The sequence below is a fragment of the Alligator sinensis genome, unplaced genomic scaffold (assembly GCF_000455745.1).
Source record: "Alligator sinensis unplaced genomic scaffold, ASM45574v1 scaffold1288_1, whole genome shotgun sequence".
Classification (NCBI taxonomy): Eukaryota; Metazoa; Chordata; order Crocodylia; family Alligatoridae; genus Alligator; species Alligator sinensis.
Window position 1 is genome coordinate 16,403 of NW_005843515.1, and position 13,309 is coordinate 29,711.

The 13,309-nt window shown below is 63.4% G+C and overlaps 1 protein-coding gene across 1 annotated transcript in view; it reads right to left on the bottom strand.

Moving 5' to 3' along the window:
- Window positions 1–203: 203 nt before the first annotated feature.
- Window positions 204–13,309, bottom strand: part of LOC102380616 (Down syndrome cell adhesion molecule-like protein 1 homolog) — a gene marked incomplete at its 5' end in the record, with an annotated part of 45,836 nt that continues 32,730 nt past the window's right edge. The window contains 13 exons of the mRNA XM_006038870.3: window positions 204–1,078; window positions 3,070–3,381; window positions 4,226–4,420; window positions 5,201–5,353; window positions 5,649–5,767; window positions 6,067–6,097; window positions 6,555–6,710; window positions 6,892–7,179; window positions 8,009–8,197; window positions 10,859–10,957; window positions 11,322–11,485; window positions 11,688–11,805; window positions 12,021–12,174. Of these exons, the coding sequence (XP_006038932.1) occupies window positions 609–1,078; window positions 3,070–3,381; window positions 4,226–4,420; window positions 5,201–5,353; window positions 5,649–5,767; window positions 6,067–6,097; window positions 6,555–6,710; window positions 6,892–7,179; window positions 8,009–8,197; window positions 10,859–10,957; window positions 11,322–11,485; window positions 11,688–11,805; window positions 12,021–12,174 (2,448 nt within the window). The remainder of the gene's footprint in view (window positions 1,079–3,069; window positions 3,382–4,225; window positions 4,421–5,200; window positions 5,354–5,648; window positions 5,768–6,066; window positions 6,098–6,554; window positions 6,711–6,891; window positions 7,180–8,008; window positions 8,198–10,858; window positions 10,958–11,321; window positions 11,486–11,687; window positions 11,806–12,020; window positions 12,175–13,309) is intronic.

Consider the following 13,309-nt stretch of genomic DNA (forward strand, 5'->3'; position numbering starts at 1 on the left):
TGCAGCCTAAAACTTACCGCCACGCTCGTCTGGGCAGGCACACACAGGCAGGCGTGCCAATCATGCCAACCACTTTTAGAGCTACTTTCACCACTGGTTTCCCCCTTCCTTGCCCCTCTCGGGATCACTTCTAGGGCAGTCCTGCAGCCTGCGTCCAAGTGAAGACTCCAACATATAAACATAACCTTTATTGCACACGGCGCTGGGTTTTTTCATAGAAAAAGGTATTAACACATAAGCATTTGCAAATTGAAGCAACTCCTGTTGTTTTCAGAACAGTAAAATAGCATGCAACGTCTTCGAGAATTTGCTTTGTCAAAACCACCGACAATTATCAGGGAAGAAAAAAAAAAGAAACGAAATCGCTGAGTCTCTCTTTGTTGTGCCCCTTTCAAAATGATGTGAAATATATATATATGCTCACATATATATTTTCTTTTAAATCTGTAACATCAAATTCTTTGTGCCCTGGCTTCTTTTTCAGTTTTGGAGAAGAAGAAAATAGCTTCATTTATACAAAAGAGTTCATCAATGTACAAGAGTCTGTTTGTATTTAAATATAAATAACGCAGGGAACCGGCAGAGTTTGTTGGTTCGTTCCCCGTCTCCTACACCAGCGTGTAGGATTTGGAGTAGGCTCCGGCCCCTTGTTTTTGAGACCTTCCTATGCCGGACGTGCTCATTTCTAATAACGAGTCTCTAGAGCCTCCCATTTTGGTGTGCGTGGACAGACGGGGCTCAGCGCTGGGGGCAGGCGTGGAGTCAGCGGCGGTGGCGGTGGGAGCAGAAGCAGCGGCGGTGGCGGCGGTGGCGGGCGCGGGGGCCGAGGGGGCGTTGGCCGAGCCCGGCATGGTGAGAGTTCGTTGAGGTAAGGTGGTTGTGGAGGAGCCCGGGTGCGGCAGGCCCAAGGGCTTGGTGCCTGGCTCTAGCGTCAGGTGCCTGGCTTGCGTGTGGTACGCCCTGGCCAAGTTTCGGATGGAGGCTTCCCTGGGCGGCACCACCGGACACGGGTCGTGGATGTCGGGCTTGCGGAAGAACGCTTCCGACTTCACGTACAAGGGGAGGTTGCAGTAGTCACCTGCAGAGAACAAACACACGGGTGAGCGCCCGGGCCCGTCGGCTCGGAGCCGCGGCCAGAGTGCCCGCTCCTCTCTGGCCGTGGCCCTCCACAGCTGCCCGCTCTCCGCGCTGCCGGAGCGGCGCGGCGCTGTGCTTTCCACGCGGGAACCTGCTCTGCCTTTGTTCCTCCCTCGTCAGGTTAAGAGCAGGCAGAGCCCTGTTCTCTGCGCGTGCTGCTATTTGATGCTGGTCTCTCTGAAGATGAATAAAGAGCCCGCGCCAGAAAAAAGAAGAAATACCCAGCATATGGCTCATCTGGCCCCTCTCCCTGCCCAGGAAGGGAGGGAGAGGGCCGGCTGCAAGGCAATGATGGGCCGCAAGAAGGGTTATCTTCAGCTTTCATCGCTGGACCCTGGGGACAGCCCCACGTGTGCATAGTGGCAGCAGCTGTCAGAGCGTGTGCGGAGCCTTCGGTACGTGGATTTGTTCAGGAATGTCTCCTGCAGCGCCCCACGTTACCAGCCCGTGCAAGGAGACGCTGCCCTGCTCTGGCGGGGCACGCAGGGAGTTGGCGAGGCAGGATTAGGCCCCTGCCTCTACTGCATGCAATGGCTAAGGGAGCGGGGAGAGCAGGGGTCGTGGTTTGGTTACGGGAAGGGTCATTTGCCCCCTTGCCACATGCAGCCCATGAGCGAGGGGAGAGGGTCGCTCTGTTCCAGCCTCTCCCCAGCGCTGCGAGGGATGGAGGCAAAGGCAAGCCGTATGCTAGCAGAGCGTCCCTGCAAAGGCAGCACGGCGCCCCTCCGCCTCCTTCCTCCCAGAGACGGCGGGTCCCAAAGCAGAGGGGAGCATCTGCGTCTGAGGATGGAAACACCAAAGCTGGAGCGATGGTGGCATGATACCACCTCCCCTCCTGGACCCTCTGCACTGGGAACCTGAAGGCACCTGTCCTGGGAGCCGGGCGGCAGCACAGCCCAGGGCTGCACAGGTGGTGCTCTCCACTGCGGGTCAGCCGCAAGCCAGCTGAGCCACGTCGGTCCTACAGCGGGTGTCACACGAGCACGCTCCCAGTAGCCCCATGAACTGGAGGCCAGATCGGGAGCCGTGGCAGGGCCATTCAGCGCAGCCCCATGCTGGCACGAGTGCAGGGCTGCTCCCAGGGGTATGCTTCCCCAGCCCTCATTACCAGGGTTGCCTCTGACATCCTCATATATCTCCCCAGCAGGAAGTTCATCCTCCGAGCCAGCCGGAGTGATTCATCTCCCCCCGGACGGTTACTCATTACTGTGTCATCACTCAAATTAGCCAAGCAAAACAGTTTGCTTTTCTGGGGCGCGGTTCTGCAGGTCTCTGCGGCTCGCGGCCGTGGCGTTACCCATCTGCAGAGTGCCCGGGAAGTGCCACGGAGAGGGACTCCTCCGTGGCAGCACATGCAGGACTGAACTCTGGGCCCTGCCTCCCGGCAGGTCCTCCTGCTCCCGGGCAGGCCTGGGTGCTGCTCCTGGCCATGATTTCTGAGACTCAGGCTGGGTGCAAGTCAAACAGGGAGGGCAGAGAAATGCAGCCGTGTTAGGATGCTGCAGATCAGCGACCTGCCAGGTCCCGCCCCAGCGTGACAGCTGTGATGCTGGAAGTGGGCAGACACCGAGGAAAGGGGCCAGGCGGGGGCAAGGCACGGAGCAAGCATTGACTGTGCAATGACTCCAAGGGGTCTAAGAGCTCCCGGCTGCATGGCAGGATGTGTGCACGTGCCCAGGGTTGTGAGGAACAAAGTGCAAGATGTGCTCACACAAGCACTTCTTTGTAGGGTACACAACCGCGGGGGCTGACCCTGTCCTAAGAGTCCCCCTCCTCCTCTCTCCCCTCGGGAGCACGGGGAGACGGGCTGCTTGTAGCCAGGGCTCCAAGCTCCACCGCTTGCTCTGGCTGGGACCAAAAACCAGCACAGCAAATGCAGATTATGTTCTGCCCCGGACCGTGACAGCCCCGGACCCACGCTAGGATACTCACTCTTGTTAGCCCTGTGTGGGATGGGCACCGCCACGTTCTTGCCCCTGTCGCTGTCCTGCGGCTTGGGAGGGGAGGCGGTGAAGCGGCAGATGCCGGGCTCGGAGGGGGTGCTCATGGACGTCATGCTGTCTGCGTTCTCGTTGGTGCCTGTGGTCATCTGGTCGGAGGAGCTGTCGGAGATGAAGCACTCGGTGATCTCAAACTTGGCGTGCTGCAGCTGCTCCTCCAGCTTGGCGTGCTCGTAGGCCCGCGCCAGCTCCTCGTAGGTGGACGAGGCGCTCTCCGTGGACACCATGCTGTTCCGCCCCTTGTCTGCAAAGCAGGGACAGAACTCAGGTCCGGCGTGGCGGGCAGCCGGGGGACACCGAGGTGCAAGCCCCGAGAGCGGAGCTGTTGGGAGAATGCAGCTCTGCCCAGCTAAGCCTCCCTCAGAAACACGCCGTGCCAGGGCAAGCAGCCGAGCGCTGCGGTGCAGGGATGACCTTCCCATTTAAAAACGCTTGGATTTTGATGTACACAAGACCACCCGTGATCAGCCCAAAGAGCCTCCCGTGGTTTGCAGGACGAAGGGGCATCCTAGTTCATGTCTAGCTGCATATTATCATTGCTGTCTACGCGCGGCCTGGAAATGCATCTACCATGAATTGTGCATCTACCATGTCACCGAAATCAGCAGGATCCAGTGGTGATTGGCCTGAAACACGCACTCCTTTCCTGGGACGCTCTGAAACCTGCCTCGGGTTTGGATCCGGAATGGAAGGGGATTCGGGACTGGGATCTCCCGTGCGATGGAGATGCTGGTCCCTGCCCAGCCCCAGTGGGCGCCTGTCTGGCAAGGCAAAGCTGCTCGCTCAGCAGGATGCACTGGGCCAGTCCTGGCCAGGGTCCTGGCAGGACATGTTCAGGGAGGGAATAAGACAGGTGCTAGGAGAAAATCTGCACTCAAGGCAGGGCAAGAGGGGTTGCAAATGGTGCCCGCGGTCCCCATCTTTCCCAGGTGGAGCTGCAGGGCTGGCAGAGGCAGGTAGCAGAAACACAGCGAGCAAGGCTTGGGAGAGGAGAGGGAGGGGATGGCTTCAGCCCCGGCGTCTCTCAGGTGCACCGGGTGGCTGGGCTTTGCCTCAAGTGCTGATCACCTTCTGTGGCTCCGGCTCACCTGTATCCTGAGACAGGCTAGCGCTATAGCTGTCGCTCTCCGTGACGGTGATGCCATGCTGGGACCCCACCGTCCTCCAGTCGGAGGTGAGCGTCCGCGCTGGGGTGGACGCCTGGCACTTGGTGAGGGTCCACTGGCTGGAGTACCTGTTGCGGGTGCTGTGCACAGACTTCACATTTTTCCTGGACACAGGATCTGAGGCAGGGAAGTCCCAGCACAAAGTCAAGCCTATTTGCTCTCTGGCGTGGAAATTTAGTGCAACGCAGCGCCCCACCTCCTGCTTCCCCAGGCTGGAGACCTCTGGGGGGTGGAGAAGGAGCCTCCAAACCCCCCGGACAGACAAGACTCGAGTAACTGTGGAGCCACGAGCCTTAGACCCACTCTCCTGTGACTGCCTTTGCAGCTGAGGCACGGGGGAGTGGCAGCCGGGCTGAGCTCCCCGGACGACAGGTCAACATCGCACAGGAGCGCGTGGGCATGACCTGGTGCCTGCCTTCGGGTGCACAGGCTACAGGTCAACCGCCCACAGGCATGCACAGGGTTGACATGGTGCCTGGGTGGGACTTAGAAAAATTTCTCGGGCATGGAAATTCCCGGCGCCAGGGCAGCACTCGGACTAACTCGCAGAGATGCGTGCATGGTGTGGCTGCAGCCGAACACGGTCACTTTACAGTGGATTATAACTGTGTCACCTCTGAAGGAGCCCCCTGCCCTCTAAGTCCTCAGCCCCTCTCTGCCCACTCGCTACCTTTGTCTGGTGGCTGGGCAGGCCCTCACTGAATCAGCGAGCTGCTCGGGGAGAGCCCTGTTCGACCTGCCTGGAAGAACCGCGCAAACCCGGGGCAATGTCGGAATAGCCCGGGGTGCTCCGGGCACCTGGCGGCAAGGCCCCGGGGCTGGGGGACTCAGGACCGAGGTGGCGGTGCTGGGCCATGAGGCAAAGGGCAGCGTGCCGGGCCCGGGCGCCCCACTTACTGGTGCCAGGTCGGATGTCTGACATGTCGATCAAGGGCCCGGTGTTCTGGATCAGAGCGGGGTGGTGCAGCGAGACCCCGGTGCAAAAGCTCTGGGGGTTCACGGCCTGGCTGAACTCTGTGTCCGTCACCGGGATGGTCGCTTTATCGTCCCCTGCGGAGGGAGGAGCCCGGGCTTGAGCTCTGACCTCAGGGAGCCCTTGCTGCCCTCTCAGAGCCTCCGCACCAAGGGCGCCAGCGTCTCTGGCCTCCCAGGAGCCCCCAGCTCTGCCCCACTCGGCACCGGGGTGTCAGACTCTGTGCACAGGGCAGCAGCCCTCCAAAGCCCTTCTCCCAGCCTGAGTCCTGTGCTCCCAGCTCCAGGGAAAGGATGCGACATGCTCCCCGTCCTGCAGTGGAGCACTCCTCATCCCCATCCTCTGCCTCGGGCCGCCCGGCACCCTGCTTACCCAGCTGCTTGATGCCCTCCTTGTCCTCGATGAGCAGCTGCACGCGGGGGATGTCGATGTGCAGTCGCGGCCCCTGAGGCGGCCCCTTCACCGGCGTGTCGAAGCTCCGGTTGTTCTTGCTGCAGGAAGAGATGCCCCGTCAGGCCCGGCTCAGCCCAGCGTGGCACGGCTTGGCACACATGGGGACCGCAAGGGGACCCAGGCAGCCGTAGCTGCACCGCCACAGGCCTCCCAGCCCATGTCACTGCAAAGGGACGTGACAGGGGCCTCTGGCAGTGCCAGGGAGAATGGCAGCCAGTAGCAACCCCCTCCCGCCATGGGGGCACCTCTTGCTTTGCTCCCACATGCAATGCCAACAGCGGGGTCCAAGGGGAGCCCGGACAGCCCACCCCAGCCAGCACAGGGCTTTGCCACCCACCTGATCAGCATCTCTGCCAAGCTCTTGGCATCTGTGAACACAAAGCACAAGGCGCACTTTCAGAGCGACGCACGGTCTTTGCGGCAGGGGCTGGGAACGGGAGGGAGAGGAGGGGGCAGCACGCTGGGTGCGAACACAGGGACCTCCCAAGCCCCCTCCAGGACACGGGCAGCGGGGCTGGGTGTGCCGTGTGTCTGCCTCCCGCCCGCAGCTGGGCAGTGACACCTGCTCCCTGCCCCCGGCAGCCGTCCCCGAGCTGCTGGCCTGGGCTGGGCCTCTCTGCTCCCAGGACGGAGCCTGTCCTCCCCAGAGGGGAAGCCCCGGTCCCCTGCATGCTCTCCAGCCGCAAGCCCGACTCAGGCAGCCCCTGGCCATGTGCTAATGGCCAGTCCTGCACACGTCTGGGGTCGCTGCCCGAGGACACGTCTGGGGTCGCTGCCCGAGGACGCTGGGCCCTGCCCCCCAGCACCGGTGGGGTGCATGCTCACCGCGCAGCCTCTTCAGGCGCTTCTCCTTCCTTTTCTTGCGGATGATGAAGAGCAGCGCCACCCCAAGCGTGGCCAGGATCACGGGGCAGGCGATGGTGAAAAGCTTCTTTACGTCATCTCCCTCCCCCTGGGCAGACTTGATGGGGGGGATGGTGCCTGGGCAGAGCACACACACGGGCAGTGAGGCCAGGCCCTATGGCTGGTGCCCTGCCCGGCCCGAGCCGAGCGCAGAACCAGTGGGCTCATGGAGGGCCAAAGTGAGAGCGCGGTCCGGCTGAGGACCCTTGCTGACACCATCCCCGGCCCCCTTGCCCCTCCACCAGCCCCGTGCACTCACTGCCGTCATAGTCCAGCGTGGCGAACTGGGTGGTCTCGTTGCCGCAGCCGGCGCTGTTGCAGGCCTTCATGCGCAGCTCGTACCAGGTGGCCTCACGCAGCTCGGTCAGGAAGACCTCGCCGGAGCTGTTGGTCCTGAGGCTCTGCCAGACCCAGTTGCCCTTGGGCCGGTACTCGAGGACGATGGCTGTGATGGGGCAGCCCCCGCTGCTCCAGCCCTGCAGGTTCAGCCGGGCGTGCGTGGCGTTGATGTGGGTGAAGAGGTGCTGGTCCTTGCTGAAGGAGGGCTCTGTGGGGGCAGCGTGCCATCAGGCTCTCACGGGGTCCGCCTGGCCCCGCCCCCAGCACCGCAAGCAGCTGCTGCGGCAGGGCCGGGGGCTCAGGCCTCCAGAGTTGGGGGAGCCCCCCCGCTCCCCCTGCAGCCACTAGTAAAGAGCAAGCCCCTCGCAGCCCACCCCAGCCACCACCGCCCCTCGGTGCCGCCTGTCCAGGCTGCGTGGGGACTTGGGGGCTGCTGGACACTGCGAGCAAGAGGAGAGCAAGGGCCCCCCTCGGGCTGCGGCTCCGCTCCCTGCGGCAGGGGATGCTTGTGGCCAGGCGATGAAGTCCCGGGACCACAAGCGCAGGTCCAGCTTGGGCGAGCGGTGCGGAGCTGCAGCACACGGCTGCAGAGGTCACCCCGGTGCACTGGGGAGATGCCTCGCTTGCGCCATCAGCCACGAGCAGCAATACTGCCTCTGCCCTGAGCTCCTCGGCACACCCAGTGCCCGATTTTAAAGGGGCTCCTGACAAGGCCGGGAGGGGAAACGCAGCTGGTGCCGCGCTGCATGGAGCAGAGCCCTGGGCTGTGCCAGCGGCCGGGCAGTGGCAGGGAGCAGGCGACGGGGGCACTGCCCTGACAGGTGCAGAGGGCACGGTGCATGCTGGAAGACCCTCCTTCAGCTGGGAAGCAGGAGAAGCCCCTACATGGCATCATGGGCTGCCCTGGCTCAGACCCTTGACCCCTCCTACCCTCAGAAACAGCCAGACCCTCCTCTGGACCACCCATGCCACGGGAAGCAGTGAAGGTGGCTGGAGCCCCCAAGCCCTCCGCGGGCCCCGGGCGGTGACCGCACTACCTCTGCCATGCGTCTTGGCCTCGATGATCTCGCTGATGCGCCCGGCGCCCACGCTGTTCTTGGCCGCCAGCTTCACCTTGTACCACGTGCCGCACTTGAGGCTGTCCAGCTTGAAGGAGCGCTCGCTGGAGCTGATGAACACGTCCTTCCACTCCTCGCTGTTGTCCACCGAATACTGCAGCACGAAGCCTGCAGAGAGGAGCGGGGCCGTTACCGCCGGAGGGACCAGCAGGAGTGGATGGGGCCAAGGCAGATGGCAAACAGCACGGCAATGGGGTGGGCAGGGGAAGCCCTGGGGTGGAGAGCTGAAGCGGGCAATGCACATGCAGTGGCTGTCGCGCTTCAGGGCTGCTCCGAGTCAGCCGTGGCACCTGCTGCTGCCCGTGCAGAAGGGCAGAGCAGTCAATGCCCCCGTGCACCATCACTGGGGTTTGCACATGGCCTGGGACGTGCTGCGCGCCCGGTGTTTGTACCTAACAACCCCTTTGGGTCCCAGCCTCTACCCCGGGGTCACACAGTCCTGGCCCCCTGCCCCAGACCCCGCCGGGTTGGGCAGCACTCATGCAGAGGCCTCTCGCCAACCCCTGATCTTGCTCCCCGGCCCAGCTCGCCTGGTACCATCGCCGGCACTTTGCAGTTACCTGCCTTCACATCAGGGCCCGGAGAGCGCGGGACGTGATTGACTGGAGCACGGCTATAAAAGGGAAGCCAGAATTAACTAGCTCCCTGGGGAACCTGCTCGGAAGTTGCTTCTGTCACCGAATGCCGCCTCCTTTCACATGATTAAGAGCATTAGGAAGCACACCGCGTCCTAGATGAATAAACCTGTTACACTCCCGTCAACAGCAGGCCTTAAAATGGCTCTTCGGGCTTTGGCGGGGGAGAGGCAGGCGCAGCAACACAGCCGCAGTCGTTAGGTTTTGATCAGGTGAGCACCGCTCCTCGCGGTCCCAGGACCCTGCGCCCGCAGCGGCTCACCCGCCAGGCCCCTAACACGCGAGCCAGTCCAGCGAGGCTCAAAGGCCACCTTTCCATGCATGTGCTGGCCAAGCGTTTCACAGGCACCCCGTGCGACACATGTGCCTGCACACACACATGCACACACTTTACTGCGTCTTTCACCCCGACTGTCCCCCAGGACAAACTGGCCAAGGGAGTGACTTTTATCTGGAGGACGGAGAGCCGCACAGACTGGATCCAGGCACAGCTCTGCCGGCCCGTCCGTCCGTCCGCGCAGACAGGGCCTGTGTTAGCATTCTCCAGGCGCAAAGACCAGACAGCTATTCCAAGCCTAAATGACCCGCTTCAGCCTGAGAGACAAAAATGAGACTGCACAATGGCCCTTAAGAGAGACGGCAGCGCGTGTGTGCACGTGCGAGTGCGACCTCCTACCATCTACGCTGCTACCCGTGCTACCTACGCTGCTACCTCCTACCACCCATGCTAAGCATCTGCCAGCCGCGGAGAGCAGGGAGCCCTGGCCGGGGCATGGCACAGACACGTATGTCACAGGCTCGGCTTTCCCGTGCCACCGAGTGAGCGCCCGTCCCTGTGCGAGTGGCTGCTGGCTCAGCCAGTCACTGGTCTGTGGGTGCCTTTGGGGACTGGGTCTTGGGAGCCAGCCAGATGTTTTGGATCAGTTGGTCCATGTGCAAGGGGCAGAACATGTTACTGCTGCCCTGGCAGGGAGCACTTTGACATTGGGACGAGTAAAGCCTAAGGCCCCGTGGTGCAGCCCCTGGTTGGGAACGAGGGGCTCCTCCTCCTGGGGCCGTCCGGGCTTCAGCTGCGGCAGTCAGGAGATTTGCCTCTGCCCCGACTCCCTCCCCAGGGGGACCAGGGAAAGGCCAAGAGGCTTTGCCTGTGTTGGGGTGGTGATGGCAGTGCCTGGACCCCCTACATGAGCCCCCCGCCAGCACCCAGGTGCACCCAGCTCACACGCCCCACATCCCAGCCCAGCGTCCAGACACGGGGCCTGACTGCACGCGGCCTATGACCCGTGACCCCTGCACCGAGTGGTTCCCTGCAGTTGCAGCCCCCAGTCGCGTGCAAGCTTGGGGTGGGGGCTGTCCATCCAGAGGGATGCCCGGCCTCATCCCTGCCCATCGCCTGCTACGACGCCGTTCCCAGAGCAGCTCCACCCGGGGCACTGCAGACAGAGGACCCCAGCGGGCTGCCGGCCCAGTGCTTGCTGGGCTGGGATCACACACCATCCCTGACTTACTTATTTCCTTACATGCAGCGTTTTTAATATTCCTAATCCAATTATAACCAAATTTATCAACAGAGGCCGTTGGAGTGAAAGGCGGCCGGCTGGGGAGATTGGCTTGTAATTACTTTCATGCTTTTAATTAGTTGTAAGCGAGGTCTCCGTCCGCCTCCCCGCTCCCCATTCTGCAGCTGTTCCCACGTATCCCTCGTAGGGAGGCGCGGGAATTCCCGGAGCTCTGTCACGTCGCCCCACGGCGGGAAGGGGAGCGGCCGCAGGGCAGGGGGGACGGTCCTGGGTGGGGAGGCGCAGCGTGTCACGGGCATTGGGGCAGCTGCTCGTGCCCACCCTAGCACCAGCCTGCATGGGCTGCCGCAGGCTGTCTGCAGGCTTTGGCAGCGCAGGATGGTGACTTGAAGCCTCCACCCCTGGCTGGAGACGGAGGATGCCAAGGCCCCAAGCTCAAGCCCTACTTTAACCACTGCACTGCACTCTCCTTTTGGAGCTGTGCATGGACACCGCAGCGCACGGCCCTACACAGCAGGCACCTGCCAGAGGGCAATCCACACGGCCCAAAGCACCAGCGCCCGCGGGCCGACCAGCCTCAAGGGCTCCCTGCTCCCAGCCAGGCGCTGCCTTACCTCGGATGGAGCTGCCACCGTTGTCCCCTGGGATCCAGGCCAACGTGATGGATGAGGCGGAGGTTTTAGACACGGTCAAGCGGGGCTGGTCTGGGGGCACTAGGCCAAGGACACAGCACAGTCACTGCAGGCATTTTACGCTGGAACCAACACCGCTCCCCTGCCCTGCTAAAGGGTTACTCTCCTTCCACCCCTTCGACCGGACGTGTGCCCGCAGCTAACCCGCCCAGCCCTGGCGATGGCAGGGCATACAGACACACCACTAGCCTGGTGGGCTGGCAGGCGGGAAGGTGCCCAGGCCGAGCACCACCACACCTGCATGTGCCTGCAGTGGGACACTGCGATGCCCCATGGGCCGCCGGGCAGCTGGGACCCCCCGGCCACGCGGTTCCTTCCAGGGCTGCTGCGGCTGAAACCGGCAGGCCCGGCTGGGCCCACCCTGGCTGCCCCGCACGGCCTTTACCTTGTACCAGCAGGTTGATGATGATGGTGTCGAAGCCCCAGGTATTGGTGGCGGTGCAGGTGTAGTACCCAGAATCCTCTGCTTTCACCGAGCGCAGGACCAGCGTGCCGTTGGCTTGGATCAGGCGGTGCCCGTCCACCGTCACCGGGATGGCAGAGTCCTCGCTGCAAGCATGGAGGAAGCCCAGGGACTCGTCAGCACCAGCTCCCTCCCAGGCCACGGGGCAGAGTGCGACACCCCAGCCACCAGCCAGGCCTCCCAGGGGCTTTGGGCACGTAGCCCCAGGAGCCACGGAGCCCACGCTGCCAAGAGTAGCTCCTCCGAGGCAGGACCCCCTTGGGGAGACTGGCGCTGAGCCCGTCCTACCTGTCCTTGGTCCATTTGATGGCGGGCACCGGCTCGCCGACCGAGTTGCAGGGTAGCCTCACGTCCTTCATCCAGGGGGTGGTGACGGTGCCGCCGAAGGAGATGATCTTGGCAGGGGCTGCAGGGGAGGCCAGGTCAGCCCAGCAGGCCCTGCGGCTCCTGCCAGCAGCCACCCCGGGGCTGCAAAGGGGCTCGTCGCAATTACTGACCCAGGGACCCGGTTCCCAGGGGACGTGAGGCCGGAGAGGGACATGGGCAGTGGATTTTGGGCACGAGAGGCTGCAAGCCCCTCTCCTGTGTTGCCTGTCCGCGAGCACCCGGGCCCTGCCGTACCTTTCCCCGCAGGCTCGATGGTGACCTTCTCGCTGATGTTGCCGCGGCCCGCCGAGGTGACGGCCGCCACCCAGAGCAGGTACTGCTGCCCGCGGTTCAGGTGGGCGATGCGGTAGAAGAGCTGGTCGGGGCTGGTCTCGTACTCACTGGGGGCCTGTGGGGAGCGGGAGGCAGCGCGGCTGGTTACCCAGGGCAGGGCCAACCCATGGCACGGGGCTCTCCTGCCCCTTCCCGGAGGCACCCGCACCCCCTGCCCGTCACAGCAATGACCAGGGCCAGCCTGGGCTGCTCTGCCCAGCTGCCGAGAGCTGCCAGCGCACTGCTGTGAGCAGATAGGACATCGGTGCCTAACCGGCCTCGGACAGCTTTGACAGCTACGGTCAGCATCCCATGCTCAAGTCCCACCTTCCAAAGGGCCATGGATTTCATTTAGCAGAAAGCCAGGGCCAGGGCCTGGCTGGGGGACATTGCTCCTGGAGCAGCCTGGCATTTGCAGGGGTTTGCCTGGCCCTGGCCCCCGAGAGCTCGCCCGGCTCCTGGCATCGCTCAGTGCCAGCGCAAGCCGGCTGGCGTCGTCATTTCCCACGGGAGCCCGTTCAGAGCTGCAGGAACAGATGGTGGCAGCGGTGGCAGCGTGATTTGCTCCCGCAAGCTCACGTAGCCATAGCCGAGGCCCCGTGGTTCCTCCTGCTGAGCGAGCGAGCGAGCGAGGGAGGCCCAGGCTGGACTGGCGAGAAGGCCGCGGCAATTTGCTCTGCAGCTGACAGCAGATGGCGAGTGGTTGGGCAGCGTGCAACACAATGCTGCAGCCAGAGCCCCCAGGCCTCAGGTCCCACCGCCCCGGGGGGGGCTGCAGCCCCCCGCCTGCCATGCAGCCCCTGTGCCCTCACGCCCCATCACCAAGTGCCCTGAGCCCTGCATGTTCCCCCAGAGCCACCGACGGCTGCCCTGCACTCAGGCCAGGTGAGATTTGACATTGCTTCTGCAGGATGCTAAAGCCCATCAACCCAGGCATGACCACGCGTTGGACATGGAGTGAACCGGAGCAGCAGTCGGTGCTCAGCCAGGCCCTGGCTGCCCTCTTCCAAGCCACAGGCTGGCGGGAAGGGAAGCAGGGGCCACCTGAGCCACAGGCACTGGCCCAGACTCACTGTAGCGGGGTGAGACCTGGCAGCAAGGCGGGCTGGAAGGCACCTTCAGGGCCCAGTGCTCCCCCCACGGCACCCCGGCAAGGACACGGAGACACTGCAGCCCAGCGCCCGCAAAGCCTGGAGCCACCTGTTCAGCAG